The sequence below is a fragment of the Furipterus horrens genome, unplaced genomic scaffold (assembly GCF_987537825.1).
Source record: "Furipterus horrens unplaced genomic scaffold, mFurHor1.1.pri manual_scaffold_17, whole genome shotgun sequence".
Lineage (NCBI taxonomy): Eukaryota > Metazoa > Chordata > Mammalia > Chiroptera > Furipteridae > Furipterus > Furipterus horrens.
Genome location: NW_028327187.1, coordinates 98,245,366 through 98,264,436, shown reverse-complemented (window position 1 = coordinate 98,264,436; position 19,071 = coordinate 98,245,366). Strand labels below are relative to the sequence as shown.

The 19,071-nt window shown below is 35.6% G+C and overlaps 1 protein-coding gene across 1 annotated transcript in view; it reads right to left on the bottom strand.

Moving 5' to 3' along the window:
- Nucleotides 1-19,071, bottom strand: part of DMD (dystrophin) — a 1,939,482-nt gene that overhangs the window by 1,338,291 nt on the left and 582,120 nt on the right. Inside the window, exons 14-15 of the mRNA XM_090265340.1 lie at nucleotides 2,509-2,610; nucleotides 2,276-2,383 (exon numbers count right to left, since the gene is read on the bottom strand). Of these exons, the coding sequence (XP_090121466.1) occupies nucleotides 2,276-2,383; nucleotides 2,509-2,610 (210 nt within the window). The remainder of the gene's footprint in view (nucleotides 1-2,275; nucleotides 2,384-2,508; nucleotides 2,611-19,071) is intronic.

Here is a 19,071-nt window from a genome sequence, read left to right as displayed (position 1 = left end):
GGAGAAAAATCCCTTGGGTTATTAGTGATAATATTTCCAAACAAATTACACTGATTTTAAATAAAAGAGGGTTTTAGCACATGGTATCTATATCTAGGTATGTAGTAGGAAGTGGTGACAGATGGTACCTGTTTTGGGTCTCAGACTGTGACATATTTTAATGAACATTAAATTTTTATTCACTGCCTGAGTCAGCAGGGGAATTTTATCTCAAATTCTAGCCCAGCTGTCAGGTTTTGTTAATTGGCTTAAACTATTAAACGGTAAGACTTATCCATAACATATTTTCACTTTGTTCACAAGTAAGGTGACATAATATGAATTTTAATCATATTGGAAAATTATGGGACTTTGCTAAGACAGCATTTGCATGGTCCCGAGGCTAATAAAATCATTTACCCTCAAAAATGTCAACATAGTGGCATATGATTGTTCAAAACAACTGTTCTAGGATAGTTAGTTTTGATCAAGGAAGCACATAATATGAGGAGTTTTGAAATAGCTTAGAAAGTGTGGACCTGAGTCTCGATATCTTGGTGCTCATTTTAACTTGGCTACTAATGTTCTATGATACCTTATATGCAAGCCATGTGTTTTTTCCTGGGCCTCGATCTCCTTTTCTGAAATAACCTTGTCTCTCTCCTCCTCGTCACACCCAATGATACTTTAGATTAGTTCTCATAATTGGACTCCTTATTACCAAAAGTCTCACTGCCAAAGAATATTCCAAAAATGTAAATATGATTGTTATCAAACTCTCAATGGCTCCTTAGCAGCAGAATAAAACTAAATGTATCACTGATGTTTTTGCATTCTGTGTGTGTGTGTGTGTGTGTGTGTGTGTGTGTGAGCATTATGGAAACCTCTCTTTATCATATTATCACTCAAGAAAGCATATATTATTTGAGGAATGATTTCTTGTGAACAACAACCTAGCTTGTCATAACCAGCAATACACAGGTTAATCTACTTTAAATTAAAAGCCTAAAGATGAGTAACAATGGAACAAAAAAATGTATGATACAAATACGTATTTGTAAAACGGTACAAATTGAACAGGGGAAATTTATTTAAGAAGAGCTTTTAAAATGATTGAATTATTTTGAAATATAATACATAGTATCAATAGATGAATAGATTCCCTTAGGTTAAATTATGAAACATTATTTAAAAGACCTTTGTTTCATATTAGGGTTGACATCAAGTTGGCACTTAACATAACTGATCAAAAATAAAAAATAAATCCTAATTATGCAGTATTTTACTTGAAAAATAAAACTTAATATTAGATTGGCCTCTCCTTTACTAGAAAACAGCAAGATTCACAGTGAAAGAGAAGTTTTACAGATCTTTTTCAATACTGTTAAGGTGCAGATCAAATTGCAATATTTCAATGAAGTCTTCCCTGATGACCTTTGTACTGCCAAGGTTCCCCTGTTTCTCAAAACACAAGCACTTATGATCAATGACACCAGTCTGTTTGAACGTTTTTCTTGCTTCCCAAACTAGGTTAAAAGCCTATTATATGTGAGGATAATTATCTCCGGTACTTCTCATAATTCTCAGAGAATCTACTCAAGTCTATTACTTCAGAACTACACTGTTTAGCACTTCATGGAATATCCACATCTACTTCTTAGTGTTACTTTTGGAATGTTTAACTGAAGTCTTATCTCAAATATGCTTTATTTTTACAAGGGTACAATTTTGTTTGAAAAAACGAAGTTGAAAATCTACCTATATCCATGAAATGTGTTTGTATCCCCCCCAATTGTCATGATGAAGGCCTAAGCCCCCCATATGACAGCATGAGGAGGTGGGTGCTTTGGGGAGGGAATTAGGCTTAGTGGTGGTCATGAGAATACAGCCCCAATGATGGGATCTGTGCCCGTTGAAGAAAAGGAAGAGGGACCTCAGTCTCTACCATGTGAGGATACAGAAAAAAGGCACTGTCTGGAACCCAGGAAAAGAGGCCTCCCCAAGAGTCTGGCACCTTGACCTTGGATTTCACAGCTTCCAGAGCTGTGAAAATTGAATGTCTGTTGTTTAAGCCACCCAGTGTATGATATTTTTGTTATGACAGCCTGAGCTAAGACACTATAGATTTCCCTATTTTAATTAAGAAAAGTAACAATATGATGTAGTTAAATACACTGATCTAAGCAAGAGCCATGAACATTTGGTTTAAGACTGAAAGAACAGAGTGACGACATAATGGTGTTAACATAAACTATTGGGTTAAAAAAACAATTGAAAGCTAAACAAAAATACATACGGCCAGTTTCTGAAGACTTGATAACATTTCACTTTGATCCTTAAAGCCACTTGTATGAATCTTGCTCACTGCATCTTCTTTTTCTGTAAGCCACGTACTAAAAAAGCACTGAAAGAAATCAAACAATTCCCAAAAATAAAATAATTATTAAAGTAGATCACCATATTTTTTCATTTATTTATTTAACATCTCTCCAAGTCTTTCCCTGAGACACTTTCCCCCACATGACTCACCTGTTCTTCAGTAAAACGTTGCCATTTCAGAAGGATTTCTTGTAAAAGAACCCAGCGATCTTCTGTCCACCTACAGATGTTTGCCCATCGATCTCCCAGGACCTAAAAAAGAGACAACCCATCACAACATCAGCAAACAATTCATTGTTAACTGAATTCCATTAAAAATGGCAGAAATGACTTAAGAAAGCATCACATTTGGAGTCTCTTGTTTATACTAGGAGTTGTAAAGAACACCCTTCCAGTAGTGTTCCTTTAACTTGCCTTAGATTATTTCCCTCATTCATTCACTTTATACATTGAAAAGCAAAGATCCTTACGGGAAGTCGGAAGCAGTTATCATACCACCATTTGAAGTGTCTCCACCGTAAAGGTAAGATAGCAAAAACATAAATATATATTGTAACAATATAATCAATAAAATATACTTTAAAAAAACATAAATATAGAATTAAAGATGATTTTGAATCCATAATATGTAAAATGTATACCTTTCTTAAGTCAGAAAAACACACCCCAGAGAATAAAAGTCTATTAAATAGAATACCTAAACATGCCTTTATTTGAAGTGATCTGGTATAATTAGTTTTTAGATCCAAGTTGTAGAAGAAAATCATTAGTGACAAATTACATCCACATGTGGCTTTTAACAATTATCTGGATTATTATTACAAAGTATTTAAAATGACTCTATCTCTAAACTATTTTAGTGAGAAAATTGTAATGTTCCCTGAGCAATAACTGCCAGATCTTTAGCATGTCACTAATGTCTTTGTGCACACGCTATCTTAATATGTAACATAAAAGAGTACCAATGGCTTTTAGAGAAAGCAAATGTTTTATGACAAAAATTTATTATTTACCTCAACTTCATTATGAAGCACTTCAGATCCTAAAATGTCAACTCTTTTTGACTGTTTCATAAATAAGAGAATTATTTTCCCATACCTATTGATCTCTAAAACTATACTGATGATAACTAGATATAACATGGTGATCATTTTGTAGTGTATACAAAGATCAAATTATTATGTTTACATCAGAAACTAATGTATACCAATTCCACCACAAAAAAATAAAATTAAATGTCTTTATACAATCAAAAACCGACTTGATTTATCTCAAAATATGGGCATGATTTATTTTGTATAGAATTACAGCTAGAAGAAAAATGTTTGTAACTTATATTTTTTACAAATACATTGGGTATCTAAGATAAGCCTCATCATAATTTTTACCCTACTTGATGCTACATGTTTGGATCGATCCCCTTGGAAGATATTAATATCTGATTCAAATAATACAAATGTAATTAGCATCATGACACAACCCATCTATTTCTAGGTGGTTTAGAGACCCCCATATAATTTTTCAAAATTTTGTTTAATCTACCATGTTTTCAAAAAGGGAGTCCCGCCCATGAGTAAGGAGTACTTAATGGGCATTTTACTACAGTATTAAATGGATCGTGTACTCATATGCAGCTCAGTCACAGTGAGTTTTCAGTTTTTCTTCAGAAATGTCAAAAAATCATACTGCTTTCAGCATAACATGACTTTCATGTTTTATAATTGCACTCTCTACTCTGCTCCTCTTCCATTACATTAATGTATGACAGAAGCCACAGCACTGAAATAGTGATGTAAGATATCCACAGGAAAAGTGCTATCATAAATCAATGACTTCAACAACAGTAGTCATTTAATTATTCCAAGCTGGTAGTTGAGATTTTTTCCTAAAACATATGAGAAGTTCTTTTAACCCTGGCTGGTGTGTCTGAGTGGATTGAGTGCCAGCCTGTGAACCAAAGGGTCGTCAGTTCGATTCCCAGTCAGGGCAGATGCCTGGGTTGTGGGCCAGGTCCCCAGTTGGGGATACAAGAGAGGCACCAACCACTGATATTTCTCTCCCTCTCTTTCTCTCTTCCTTCTTCCCCTCTCTCTAAGAATAAATAATAAAATATTTTTAAAAAGAAGTTATTTCAGTCAACTTCCTAGTAGTCGTGTCAGTTTGCATCAGGTAAATGGCATGTAATATATCTATTAATGGATTAGTTGTGAAAAAAAATTAGCTTCAAATAGAAAAAATCTTACCCTTTAGCCATAAAGTACACCATCTGCCTGAATTGGTGATAAAATATAAAAGGGAAAATTGTAGGATGTTTTTGCAACCCTTCAGCCTCAGTGGAGATGGGAGTCAAAGGGGAAAGAGATCAACTCAAACAGTAGTATCATCTTTAGAGATGAAAGAAAATGAACTGACACTTCCAAATAGATACAGCATCTGCTCTTTAGTACTACAGGACACACAAATGTAGTGTCCACTGAAGTAGCACCTGAAGTCTTTAATCTCACAGGTGGATGTTTACCATTTATTTATGTGTGGAGAACATCCTATAAAACAAATTCCAAACAAATCTACAGATACTAAATTGCTTAAATTATTAAATGTATAGAAATTCCAAAATATATTAATATGATATACTTCACATTAATTTTTTCACTATATGAATGAGGCACACAAAACTAATAAATATTCTTTTAGATACACAGTCAACATAGTTAAAATAACTATTTTAAGAATGTTATCAAATGTCCTTTGTATTCAAAAATTACAATGGATAATTTTGATAATTCATTGAGCAGGTTTATAATTCAGCCAATATTTAATTTAACTTACAGTAAATTGTAACCTCCAATTCATTACTCAACCATGAATTTAACTTAACAAAAAATATTAATTGAACACATACTATATGCCCCAAATTAATAGAATTGAGGTATTATAGCCTAAACCACATTTCTCTAAAATTACTATGCTAAAGCTCCGTCCCCCTTTAATCCACAATGTGACAGTATTAGGACATAGGGCCTTTAAGTTAAAATGAGGCCAGTAGGTTGATTCCTAATCCAATATGACAGACATCTTTATAAGAAGAGATCTGAACACACAGAGAGACCCCAGGGATGTGTGCGCACAGCAAGAAGGCAGCCATCTGCAAGACAGGGAGAGAGGCCTGTGAAGAAACCAACCCTACTGACACCTTGACCTTTGACTTCTAGCCTCCAGAACTGTCAGAAAAGAAATTCTGTTGTTTAAGCCACCCAGTCTTTGGTGTTTGGTATGACTAATACAAAGGACACATTTAAGAGAGGCTGATTCCAAGGCATGACAAAATATCTCACATAACTAAAATTGGTTAAAGATATATTTACAGTGGGGAAATTTTCAATTAGGAAATTAAAGTTAATTAAAGTTGTTCAAATAGAGTAGGTTTTAAATCATTAATTGTGATGTGACTGAATCAATTTTCCAAATACAAATACATTATCACTTTACAATTTTGTTTTATGTGGGGAAGATAAAAGTGTCTAGGGCCAAACAACTTGGAATCAAGTCTTAGGTAGGGCAATTGCCTACATTCCTAACATGAATACATGTCTTTGTAAATTACAAAAACACTTTAAATACATAATTTTCTTATAATAATTCCAGGAATTCTTTGAGGGACAGGTATTATTTTGCACACATATCCCAAATGACTTTTTCAGAAAATTTATGGCTAAATTGTTTATTCTTTCTCAAAGAAAATAAACATAACAACCCCTTAAAGAATTGCTACAAATATTAAACAAGATTATGCATTAGAAAGCAATTTTAATTTGAAGCAATTTATATAAGTATTGGTGGTTATTTACATTTTGCTTAATTATAGTATATACGTCAAATCTTCCAAGAAGCACAAAGGGTCATGTAATTTACTCATTGTAGAAAGGTACTTATTAATCTTTACAAATAGATGTTGAAATTTCAAGTATATTCTTCTTTAAAGATTTCCAACACAAAAGAGCATACATATCTTTGAGAAACACATTCCACTGCTTAAACCTATCTAAGCCACAGAAAACTCTCAATGAACTGAATCTAAGTCACTTCTGTTAGTATGTGGGTATGGTGCTTTTCACTAATCTCAGTAAAAATAGATAAGTGAATCAGAAATTGCTTACTTGTAAGCTGTACGTGTCTGACCACAAGTAGATTTTTTGTAATGACATATGCACAAATATAAATAGGTGTACATAGTGCCTGAACTTAATAGATTTATTTGCTTATTGCTTAGAAATACTGGCTCTCGTTTGAATTACAAAAGATGGAGCTAAGCAATTGGAAGATCATCAGTCTGCTCTATAATCAGTCAAAGATGCTGGTTCTTATCATTGCCCGGAGGGATGTAACGAAATTGTTACATAAGTATAAGGGATTGCATTGAATGAGATTGAGTGGAAGCTAAATAACTTTTTTAAAGAATCACTACATTAGGATTAGAAACCTCTTCCCTAGAGAAAAACATCAGTGCTTTTCTGAGTTTCCATTTAAGAATCCCTTCAGCATTTAAAAGTAGTGCACTGTTTTAAAGCTAGGTAAACAACACATAAATAAAAATGAATTATAATATCTCATGAAGTGATAAGAAATTAATTTTTATGTCCTAATTTTGTTTCAGCGGGAAAAGAAGCTAAAGGTCAGTTCACTTACTTAACACATTTTTATGGGCTAAATCACAACTCCATTATCATCTATGCTCAGATTTACAATGGGGAAAGTTTTTCTCTCCCATTTAATTCACATCTCATATTGTTATACATTCCAAGGACATTTCTCATCTGAGTTCCTTTGTTTGGTTGAGTTTGTTTCTCATAGCAAATGTAAAAAAATGGCTATGAAAAGAATATTTGAATGAAGGCAATGAGGAAAATCTCACAAGCCTGGGAGATAAAACTTAAATACCTTGACCCTTGAATGTATTGAAGCCAGCGATAGAATGTGATAGCTAAACTCTGCCCAGCAAGAATGGCATTAAGAGAGAGAGTGTTCCCAGGAGTATGGCCACTAAGGAAGAAGCAATTACGAGCCATGGACCACACAATGCAGCAGCAAGTGGGATTTATAAGCGAGGGAGGCAACAAGCAACCCATCTCATTTTATTGCATATTGTAGTTTAAGACCCTGAAATATGCTTCTCAGCTAAATGAATATTTTGTGTAATGAAGCTTCTGAGCAATAACTTATTTCTTGATTTTTCGTCCTTACTTTATAAACAACTATTCAGTCAAAAGGATAAGCAACTTAATCTTACTAATGGTGAAATAGAAACATGAAATAACTCACTGGACGAAGTAAGGTAACACCCATCATGAGGCTAGAAACTGGGCAGAGTACTAGAGACTAATGTTGCCAAAGTCTATAATTCTCTTTGCAATTTTGCGTGTTTTCAGACTGTTAACTGAAGCAGAATACAACCAACTGGCATGCTTTTGATCTTCACTGTCTACTACACGGTCCAGGGTGGAAAAAAATGTTCTAAATTTCTTAGCAAACACTTACTGGGGGTTTCTCTGAAAAGACTGCTCTTATTGCTGTTTAAATGATCCTGTAATAAGTCCTGAATGAACTCAAGGAACTCATGACTGTCACTTTTAAAGATGAGGTGTACGGATGAGGAAACACACATCAGATAAGTTGAGCAGCTTGTCTAAGATCACAGAGGTCACAGACCTGAGTATCTGGGATTTGCCCTCAGACCCATGTGGCTACAAGCCCTATACTCTGTAATGACACCATTCACTTAATAGAGCACACAAGATCATTTCTGCTGCAAAACCTACAGTGAGGTGTACAGATGGTGAACCTTTATTTGAGTCTTTTCAGATTAAATGTACCAGAAGTTTGACTAGATTTAACAATGTATTTCAATCGAACTCACTTGACAAAGATTTGAAGTCTAATGTTATAATCTTATCTAAAAACATTTTTGACATTAGAACTCCGTATCTGTTTAAAACATTAAACACAAATCAGAAAATACACATCCAGATCAAGAACATGTGCTCTTTGTAAGGACTTATTTTTAAAAGGTAAATATGCCTCCCTGATTCACTAATAAAATTCTGTCTTGGTGGTTATGCTAAAATTATACTGAGATTTTTACCTTGAAGAAGCATGTTCTTCTGTGCTGTTACAGTCAGTTCCATATATTATTTATTTTTATGAGTTCATGAAGTCCTAATCAATAAATCTAGAAAGGCTGTGTTGTCACTGTTATTATTTGCAGGCTATTATTTAATGTTCTGTGGCAGCTTAATAAACTTGGTACTTTCCAGCTCCAACCAGTCCATTTGATCAGGGTACGAGAAACTAAAGAGCAAGCACCTTAAGGAGCATTTCAGAAGGACAGCATTTTTCCCAGCATTCAGCACATTCCCGGGCACCCTTCCGTAGCTTGAGGTTTTACTCTCTCTTATTGCTTTATACCTTCCACCTGCTGGCTTCCTGAGGGCGACGACTCACCCTGTGCCACACCTCTCGTTGAGTAATATGTAAATTTCACATAGTCTATCAATGTCTCACAGCTCAATGCCACCACTGTCGTGGACAACATGGCACTTTTCTCCCAAGTATTGTCTTAGAATCTTTTGCTTCTCTCTTCTTTATTAAATAACTGCCTACCAGTGTTTCTGGCAAAAGCAGAGCTACTCATGGTGTACAGGAGGTGAGAGGCACATGTAAAATCCTGTCCTCTGTACATTCAAAGTCAAGACCTTTAATGCTTATAATGGGCATTGCCACAGAGCAGGATCTACACATCACTAGGCTTAAAGTGAAGACTGCCTGAATTAGTGTCCCACATCTACTGTTGCCCACCTTGGTAATATCTGTCAGCAAACTCTCAACTCCTGCTATTATCTAGCTTTCCCATTACTGAAATGGAGATAAAAGTACCTGCTCTTGTACCCTCTAAGCTAGGTCAGTGCTGGGTCAGACAGTGGACAACAAAAGTGAAAATGCTTTGAACACTGTTATGAATTATGGAGAAGCTTGTGACCGGTAAGGATTTAGAGACTGAGGGATAGAAAATCCACTTTTGTTTTCAGATGTGATAAATATAGAGGACCAGAGAATTTTTTTAACTGTGAACTCTCACTTTATTAAGTATAAAATGGGATATAAATGCAGAAACATGTCTCCATTTAAACTTAGAACCAATTTCCTTCAGAAAAAGACATAAACAAGCAAAATACAGTTCAGAACAACAGGGGAAGAAGTAAAATTTGGTCTTAAGTTTTTCTTTTTTAATTAATTTATTTATTTATTGTTTTTCTATTACAGTTGTCCCACTTTCTCCCCCACTGCTCCCCCCCACCCCGCCCACCCCTTCTCCCACAGTCAATCCCCACCCCGTTGTCCATGTCCATGGGTCATTCACACATGTTTCTTGACTAGAAATTTCCCCTTCTTTCTCCTCTTCTCCCCCACCACCCTCCCCCCTGGTCACTGTCAGTCTGCTCCTTGTTTCCATGCCTCTTGTTCAATTTTTCTCATTTGTTTGTGTTGTTCATTAGTCTCCTGTATCAGGTAATATCAGATGGTATTTTTCTTTCATTGCCTGGATTATTTCGCTAAGCATAATACTCTCCAGTTCTATCCATGTTGTCGCAAATGGTAAGAATGCCTTCTTTCTTTCTGCTACATAGTACTCCATTGTGTAAATGTATCACAGGTTTTTGATCCACTCACCCACTGATGGGAACTTGCGCTGTTTCCAGATCTTGATGACTGTAAATAGCACTGCTTTGAACATAGGGGTGCAGAGGTTCTTCTGAATTGGTGTTTCAGCATTCTTTGGCTATAATCCTAGCAATGGAATTGCTGGGTCAAAAGGCAGTTCCATTTTTAGTTTTTTGAGGAAATTCCAAACTCTTTTCCATAGTGGCTGCACCAGTCTGCATTCCCACCAACAGTGCACTAGGGTTCCCGTTTCTCCACATCCTCGCCAGCACTTGTTGTTTGTTGATTTGTTGATGATGGCCATTCTGACTGGTGTGAAGTGGTATCTCATTGTGGTTTTTATTTGCATCTCTCTGATGGCTAGTGATGTTGAGCATTCTTTCATATGTCTATGGACCCTCTGTATGTCCTCTGGAGAAGTGTTTGTTCATGTCCTTTGCCCATTTTTTAATTGGGTTGTCTGTCTTCTTGGTATTGAGTCATATAAGTTCTTTATATATTTTGGAGATCAATCCTTTGTCTGAGGTAGCATTGATAAATATGTTTTCCCATGTGGTTAGTTCCCTTTTCATCTTGCTGATGTTTTCTTTTGCTGAGCACAATAGAATTTTAATACATAATACAGTAAAACATTTCAGCGTGACACTAAAATTACAAGGTAGTCTTATGTTACCTATAGTCTATTAAAACTTCTATTTTGTCCAAGAGTTGAAAATCTTTGACTTTTATATGTTTTAATGAGAAGAATGCTCCAATGTGTATCTTATTTGTAATCAAGTGAGTGAAAAACATATATCTCTTTATGCTTCATTCTAACTGTTGGCATTGGAATAGTCCATCTGTGATAACTCACCAATTCTAATGTTTGTACATAATAACATGCTCAAAAATAATCTAGGTGTAAGAAGATGGGGAGTTATGTGGACTGTAGCTAAATGCAGAGGTCATGCTGAAGAGGACAGAGCTACCTGATTTCTCCTGAGGTCGATATGCAAGAGAACAGGCCAAGGATCATTCGATCATGTGCTTTTTCCAAGGGGCTAGAAATTCATAGTTTTGTTTTTTTTTTTATGTTTCCTAAATTTCAAACACTGATAAAAATATTATTAAATGTCAGGTCGACTGAATAGAATTTTACATGACTATATTTGTAAGTTTACATGTAACAGACAAATTCCTAGAAAGCCAAACACTAGTCAAAATGACCAAAAAATGGAAATTGGAGATAAAATTAAGAAAATCAAAACTAGAAAGTCTTGTGTCCATTAAACACATATAATCTTTTATTTAAAAATTCCCCATATAGGAAATTCCAGGCACAAATGGCAAGTTCCCAAGCCTGCATAATCGATACTTAAACCTGGCAAGCATACTACAAGAAAAAAAGACAATAGGCCAATCTCTTTCATGGACACAATGGGAAAACTCTGTATCAAATGTTAGCAAAGAAATCTAGCAACAAATAAAAATAACTATACATGTCATCCACATTTCGTTTATTTCAGGAATGCAAGACTATTTTAATATTAGAAAATGAAGCAATGTGATTTTACATATTAACAGAATAAGGGAGAAAACTAATGTGATCACTTCAACTGATTCTGATAAATAGGTTTAATATAATTCAGCACTCAGTAAGAGTAAAACCTCTTAAAACACCAGGAATAAAAGGCACCTACAACAAACCTGCAGGAAATATCACACTTTATGGTGATTTATTAAAAGCTTCACCTCTGGGACCTAAAATGTGAGATATCAACAATAATCTCATTTCCTTGAGTAGACAGCACAATAACATGAGAAAAATTAATGAAATAAATAATAACTGGAAGGACTATATGCCACCAAATTCAATAACCTAGAAGAAATGGATAAGTTCCTAGAAATATATAACCTTCCTAGACTGAATCATGAAGCATTAGAAAATCTAAATAGACCAATCAACAGCGAGAAAATTAAAACAACCATGAAAAACCTCCCAGAAAATAAGTGCACAGGGCCAGATGCCTTCACTAGTGAATTCTACCAAACATTCAAAGATTTAATGCCCGTCTTTCTCAAACTTGTCCAAAAAATTGAAGAAGAGATAATAATTCTTAACATATTTTATGAGGCCAACATAACCCTGATACCAAAACCTGGCACAGATAACACACACATAAAAGAAAACTACAAACCGAAATCTCTGATGAATACAGATGCAGAAATCCTAAACAAAATGCTAGCAAATAGAATACAACAATACTAAAAGAAAAATAATACAGCACAATCAAGTAAGGTTTACTCCATGGGCAGGAGAATAGTGCACCTCAACATAATACAGGCTAGACATGCCAAACTCAATTACAGCTTTAGAGTGATCATCCAAACAGAAAATCAATAAGGAAATATCATACTCAATGTCGAAAAACTGAAAGCTTTTCTTCTAAAACCAGGAACAAGACAAGAAGGCCCACTCTCTCCACTCTTACTCAACATAGTTCTGGAAGTCCTGGCCACAGCAATCAGGCAAGAGAAAGAAAAAAAAGGCACCCAAATTAGGAATGAAGTGTCACTTTTTACATATGACATGATTCTGTACATAGAAAACCCGAAAGACTCCACCAAAAGAACTATCAGAAACAATAAACAAATACAGCGACATTGCAGGAGACAACAAAAGCCTACTACATTCCTATATACTAACAATGAAATTTCAGAAAAATAAATGAAAGACAATTCCTTTTGCAACTGCAACAAAAAGAACAAAATACCTAGGAATAAACTTAAAGGGTGTGAAGGACCTATATACTAAGAACTACAAAGCATTGTTAAAAGAGATTGAAAACGACACAATGAAATGCAAAGATATTTTGTGTTCATGGACCGAAGACTCAACAAGTTAAAATGTCCATATAATCCGAAGCCATATACAAAACTTACTGAAATCCTCATCATAATCCCAATGCCATTTAGTAAAAATAAAATAGAACAAAAAATCATTAGATTTGCATAGAATCATAAAAGATCCCAAATAGCCAAAGCAATGCAGAGAAAAAAGAACAAGCTGGAGGTTATCACACTTCCTGACTTCAAGTTATACTACAGAGCTTCAATAACCAAAACAGCATGGTATTAGCAGCAAAACACACACACAGAACAACAGAACAGAATTGAGAGCCAAGAAATAAAATTGCATGTATCTCGGCAACTACTTTTTGACAAAAGTGCCAAACACACAATGGAGAAAAGAAAGCCTCTTCAATACGTGGTGCTGGGGAAATTGGAAAGCCACATGCAAAAGAATGAAACTTGACTACAATTTGTCCCCATGTACAAAAGTTAATTCAAAATGGACCAAAGACCTAAATATAAGATCTGAAACAATAAATTATATAAAAGAAAACATAGGTACTAAACTTATGGAACTTGGTCTTATACAAGATTTTATGAATTTGACCCCAAAGGCAAGGGATTTAAAGGCAAAAATGAACGAATGGGACTCTATCAAACTAAAAAGCTTCTGCACAGCAAAAGAAACCACCAACAAAACAAAAAGACAGCCAATAGAATGGGAGAAGATATCTGTAAACAGCAGCTCCCACGAGGGGTTAATATCCAGGATATATAAAGAACTCACGCAACTCAACACCAAACAAACAGTTCAATTAAAAATGGGCAGATGACCTGAACAGACACTTCTCCCAAGAAGACATACAACTAGCCAACAGATATATGAGAAGATCAACTTTACTAGCTGGTAGGGAAATGCAATTCAAAACTACAATGAGATACCACATCACACCTGTTAGAATGACTGTTAACAATAAGACCAGTAATAATAATGTTAGAGAGCTTGTGGAGAAAGAGGACTCCTTATTCACTGCTGGTGGGAATGTAAACAGGTACAACCTCTATGGAAAACAGTCTAGAGGCTCTTCAAAAAAATTATGATTAGAGTTAGCTTAAGACCCAGAAATTCCTCTTCTGGGTATCTACCTGAAAAATTTGAAAACATTTATTCACAAAGATACACACACTTCTATGCTCAATGAAGCATTATTCACAGTGGCATAGACATGGAAACAAGTCAAGTGTCCTTTGATAGATGATTGGATAAAGATGTGATCCATATATGCAATAGAATACTATTCAGTCATAGAAAAGATGAAATACTGCAACTTGAGAAAGAATATCATGGTAAGAAAAATAAGTCAGTCAGAAAAAGCTAAGAACAATATGATTTCACACTCACATGTGGGATATAAAACTGAAACTCACAGACACAGACAACAGCATTGTGGTTACCAGAGGCAAGGGGGCTGGGGGGTAGTAAAGGGTCAAGGGGGTCAAATACATGGTGACAGAAGATGCCTTGACTGAGTGGTGGGCACACAATGCAACATACAGATCATGTATCACAGAAATGTACACTTGAAATCTATATAATCTTATTGACCAATGTCACCCCAATAAATTTCATTTTTAAAAACGTAGGAGTAAATCTCATAAAAAGTCTAAGACCCACTCACTGTTTTGAAAACCACAAAAGATTATTGAGCGAAAATAAAGACCTAAGTAAATGGAAGGCTATTCCATATTAATGAACTAAAACACTTTATATAATAAAGATATTAATTCACCACAAATTGATCTATATATTCGATGAAATCCACTTAAGACCACAGCGTTTGGGAGGAAGGGACAAGCTGATTCTAAAATTTATATGGAAATGCAAATGAACCAAACAGGCAAGAAAATATTTAAAAACGAGAAAACAAATAGGAAGGGCTTACACTGGCCAAGATGGATTTAGTGTTCCCCTCTGCTTGACTAAACTTTAGTCTATAGGCCCAATCTCCCTTTTCGTAAGAGTAGTCACTTTAGAAAACCTGCCATTTTAATTTTTTTTTTTTTGCTCTCCTCCTTTGACATGTAAAAATTCTACAACCCAAGAATGTCTTTCTCAAGGACTTGGGAGCAATCCCTTTGAAATGCAATTATCAAAAAAGATAGTACCCCCACACACACACCAACCCCTCGCCCAGACTCCAAAGGAAGGTAGGAGCTTCAATCTGATAAAGGACAGGTAACAAAGGCAGACAGCACCATCACATTAACTATCCATTCCCATAATATCCTCCAAGGTTTTGCCCTAGTTCATCCCAGCACTTACACATGCTCCTGCCTTTTGTTCAGAAGAACTGAGTTCAGTCTCTTCCCTATTGTAATAGTCTTGAATAAAGTCTTCTTCACGTGTTTTGCCATCTGGTTCAATTTTTCTTTTGCAATACTACCAAATACCCAAATCTGTCATAAAGCTATAGTATTAAAACCATGTGGCAGTGATGTAAATCCAGGCATATTTACTAATAAAACTTCAATTACAGTCCATAAAGTGACTCATGCATGTCCAGGCATTTGGTTAAAGGTGACGCTGCAGAACATTGAGGAAACATTGGTCTTTGCAATAAAGCATGTTATTTCAATTGGATCTAAATGGGGAAAAAGTCCTACTATGACAATCCAGGAGAATATCTTCTGGGCCTCAGAGTAGGAAGTTTTATTTTTAAACTCAGGACCAAAATACACTCACCATAACAAAAGGCTGAAGGGGAGTATACTAAATTTAAAACTTCTGATCATTAAAAAGATACTATTAGGGAGTAAAAAAGCAAGGCACTTAGTTAAAAAAAGGAAACTATAATATAGATAATCAACAAAGGATTAAAATCTAAAACACATATTTTAAAATAATTACAATAAATCACTAAGAGAAATACAGATAATCAAGTGGGAAAAATAGGCTTTTCAAAAAAAGTCTTTCAAAAAGCCAGTACATCTTTTTAATAGTGCTTAACCTCATTACACATCAATACATCCAAATGAAAAGAAGAGACAGCCACCAAAAGGCTCAAATTAAAAATCTGAAATACCAGATAGAATCTGAAACAATTTGTACCTTTATTCACTACTCATGAGAATATCAATTTATACATCAATTTTGGAAAACTCTTTGTTAATACCTATAAAGATACATATCTCTTACAATCTTGCGGTTCTAATCATAGGTGTGTACTCAATTCAAAAGCATACATATATTCACCAAAAGATATATGCAATTATTTTCGTGGCAGCATTATTCATAATGGCTGCAAACTGAAAACAATGCCAATTTACTGACCAGTAGAATGTATAATTAAATCGTGTTATAGGTACAAAAAAGGAATACTACGCAGCCAATAAAATTAATGAATACTATATGTATCTTAGATGAATCTCACAAACATAATATCAAGTGAAAAAGTCAGTTACAAGACCACACACACACACATTACACATACATACATATATATTATATAACTCCATTTATATTAAGTGAAAAATAAAATATTATAAATCAGGATAGAGGTAACCTTTGAGGAGATGGGAAAAGTTTGATGATGATATGGCTTGTTGGGGACATCTTGATTGCTGGTAACAACTTACTATGTGTATATCTGAGTGTGGAATTGTGGATATGTTAACTCTAAAATCCTCTAGCCATAATTATGATCTGTGTCCTTTTCTGAGTACTCCAATTTTTAAAAATCCTCAAAAATATTGGCCATAGTGTAAAGTTTAGATTATTCAGAGACCAAAAGTGCAGAATTCTCTTTAGACCATATTAGAATTAGCATTTATATTCATCAAGTATATTATCATTCCAACATATTTGCATTTTACCCTTGTAATAATTTTCTCAAGGACATACAGTAATTTTATGCTATGAAATTGCAAGGTTAGGAGAATGCCCTGACTGAGGTCTACACAGATCTGGGTACCAGTGCCAGCTCTGCCACTTGTAAGCTACATGAACTGGGATTTAACTTCATTATGCATGGGCCTTTTAATTTGTGAAACAGATAGCATTACATACAAGTAAGTAATTTATTTTGGAAAATGATAAGCACACAAAAATGCTAATAATTATAATCACTGCTTCATAGGCAACAATTGTTGACACTTGGCTTAGTGAAATTATTTCCATCGCATTTTAAGTTATTTTTAAATATAATTTCATTCACAAAGGATAAAGTTAGAAACTAAAGCATCAAAAAATATTTCCATCCATGTTCTTAATAAATAATCTCTACTTTTAATTCTATAAGTTTTAACATATGAACCCAAAGATATGTACTATAAACGCTTTTAATTACATATCTCATTTTCAAGCTATTCTAGAAAAGCGGACATTATAGTGTTTCTGAACAACTGCCTTTTAGACTATTTTCCTTGCAAACAACATAGACATAAGTATGGTACAGAGACGGCACAAAAAAATGGAGCTGTCATCACTCTGGAGAACAACCAGCTTCATAGAGGAAAATTTGAGCTGAGTTTTTTACATGAAGTAGGATTTTTTCAAAGCAGACATGAGAAATATGTGTATTCTGCATAACAGAAATAGCATGTACAATGACAGAGTGTCAGCAATGGGTTGTAGAAACAGAATTCAGGGTGAGGGATACAAGGGGGCTAATAGGAGGCAGATCTTAAGAGACAGGTGGGGGGTCAGGAAATAAACAAATCATGGGAGGCCAAGTGATAAGACTCCGCAGAGGATGGAAAATGACTGAGATTTTCTGCATAAGAGAAACAGTATTAGATAGGCACTTGAGAGTCCACCCTGCTTTTAAATGTGGAAGTTTGATTGAAGAGAGGTAAGAACGCAGGCAAGGACTTCCAGGGGTGGATAACATGAGCTTTTGCCTTGAGAAATAGTGACAGGAACAGAGGTAAAATAATAAACATGAGACATTTCAGGAATGCTGTGACTAGTTCCCTGTAGACGGCTCACAGGGGAAGAAAGGGATAGGTCTGGAATGAGGCCAGGTTTCTGGTGTGATGTCATGGAAAATGAAGATGCAGTGACAAAAATGGAGAAGTCAGTGAAGGGAGCACGTTTATAGGGAAGTGGAGTATGATCAGTTAAGTTTCACCTTGTTGAGTCCATGGTGCTTTTTTGACTTCAAGGTGGAAATATCCAGAAGTATACAGGATACATGAAATTGTGCTTAGGAAAGAGAACTGAGCAGAAGACAACAGGCCTATCAAATTCTGCCTAGTTTTCATAGCACAATTTCTTATAGTAACAGAAAAAATGCCTTCCTTTTTCAACAGACAATACTGCTCATGTGTCCCTTATTTCTGCTTCATTTTTTCTTAAAATCAAATAATTCTAGCTCTATTGGGTCGGCCAAAAAGTTCATTTGGATTTTTCCTTAAGATGGCTCTCGTAGCACTTAGTTGTCTTTAATTTCATTCAAAACAATTTTGTTAGATTGTATTGTCACAGGTGTCATATCAGCATGCATTAAAAAAAAAAAAAATGACTTCCTGCCAAGACGAAGGCGCAGACAGACAAGCTGCATCTCCCTCCACAACTGAGAAGGAATACAACTACCTCAAAACTAGAGACAACCAGAAGTTCCAGAAAATCAAACTGCATGGAAGTCCAGCAAACAAAGATATAAAGAAGAAACACTCATCCGCACAGGTAGCAGGGGCAGAGCCAGGGCAGAGAGGACATGGAGTGGTGGCAGCAGCAGCGGTGGCAGCAGCAGGCCAGTGGAAAGCACAGTCACACATTTTAAAAAGTCAGGAGGGCCACCTGGGGAGCACTCCCAGCTCCTCACTGGACCTAGCAGCTCACTATCCCAGCACTGGGGAAAAATCAAGCTTCATTGCTTCTGACTGTGCAGACCAGTGGGGGTTGGGGTGGAGGCAGAAACTGCGGGTCTCTCAGCAGAGTCCGCTTGTTTAAAGGGCCCCCACGGTCCCACCCACTCTGGGAACAACGGCCCGGGCAGCAGCTAGAGGGGCGCCAGTCCGGTGCGGAAGTGGGAGACGTGCCGGGAAAAGGGGCGAGTGCTGGGCAGGTGGCATTGTTCCCTCTCGAACCCCTCCCCCACATACAGCGCCACAACGTGGTGAAACAGGTCAACCTGTACTGACAAATCCCTAAGTCTCTGCCCT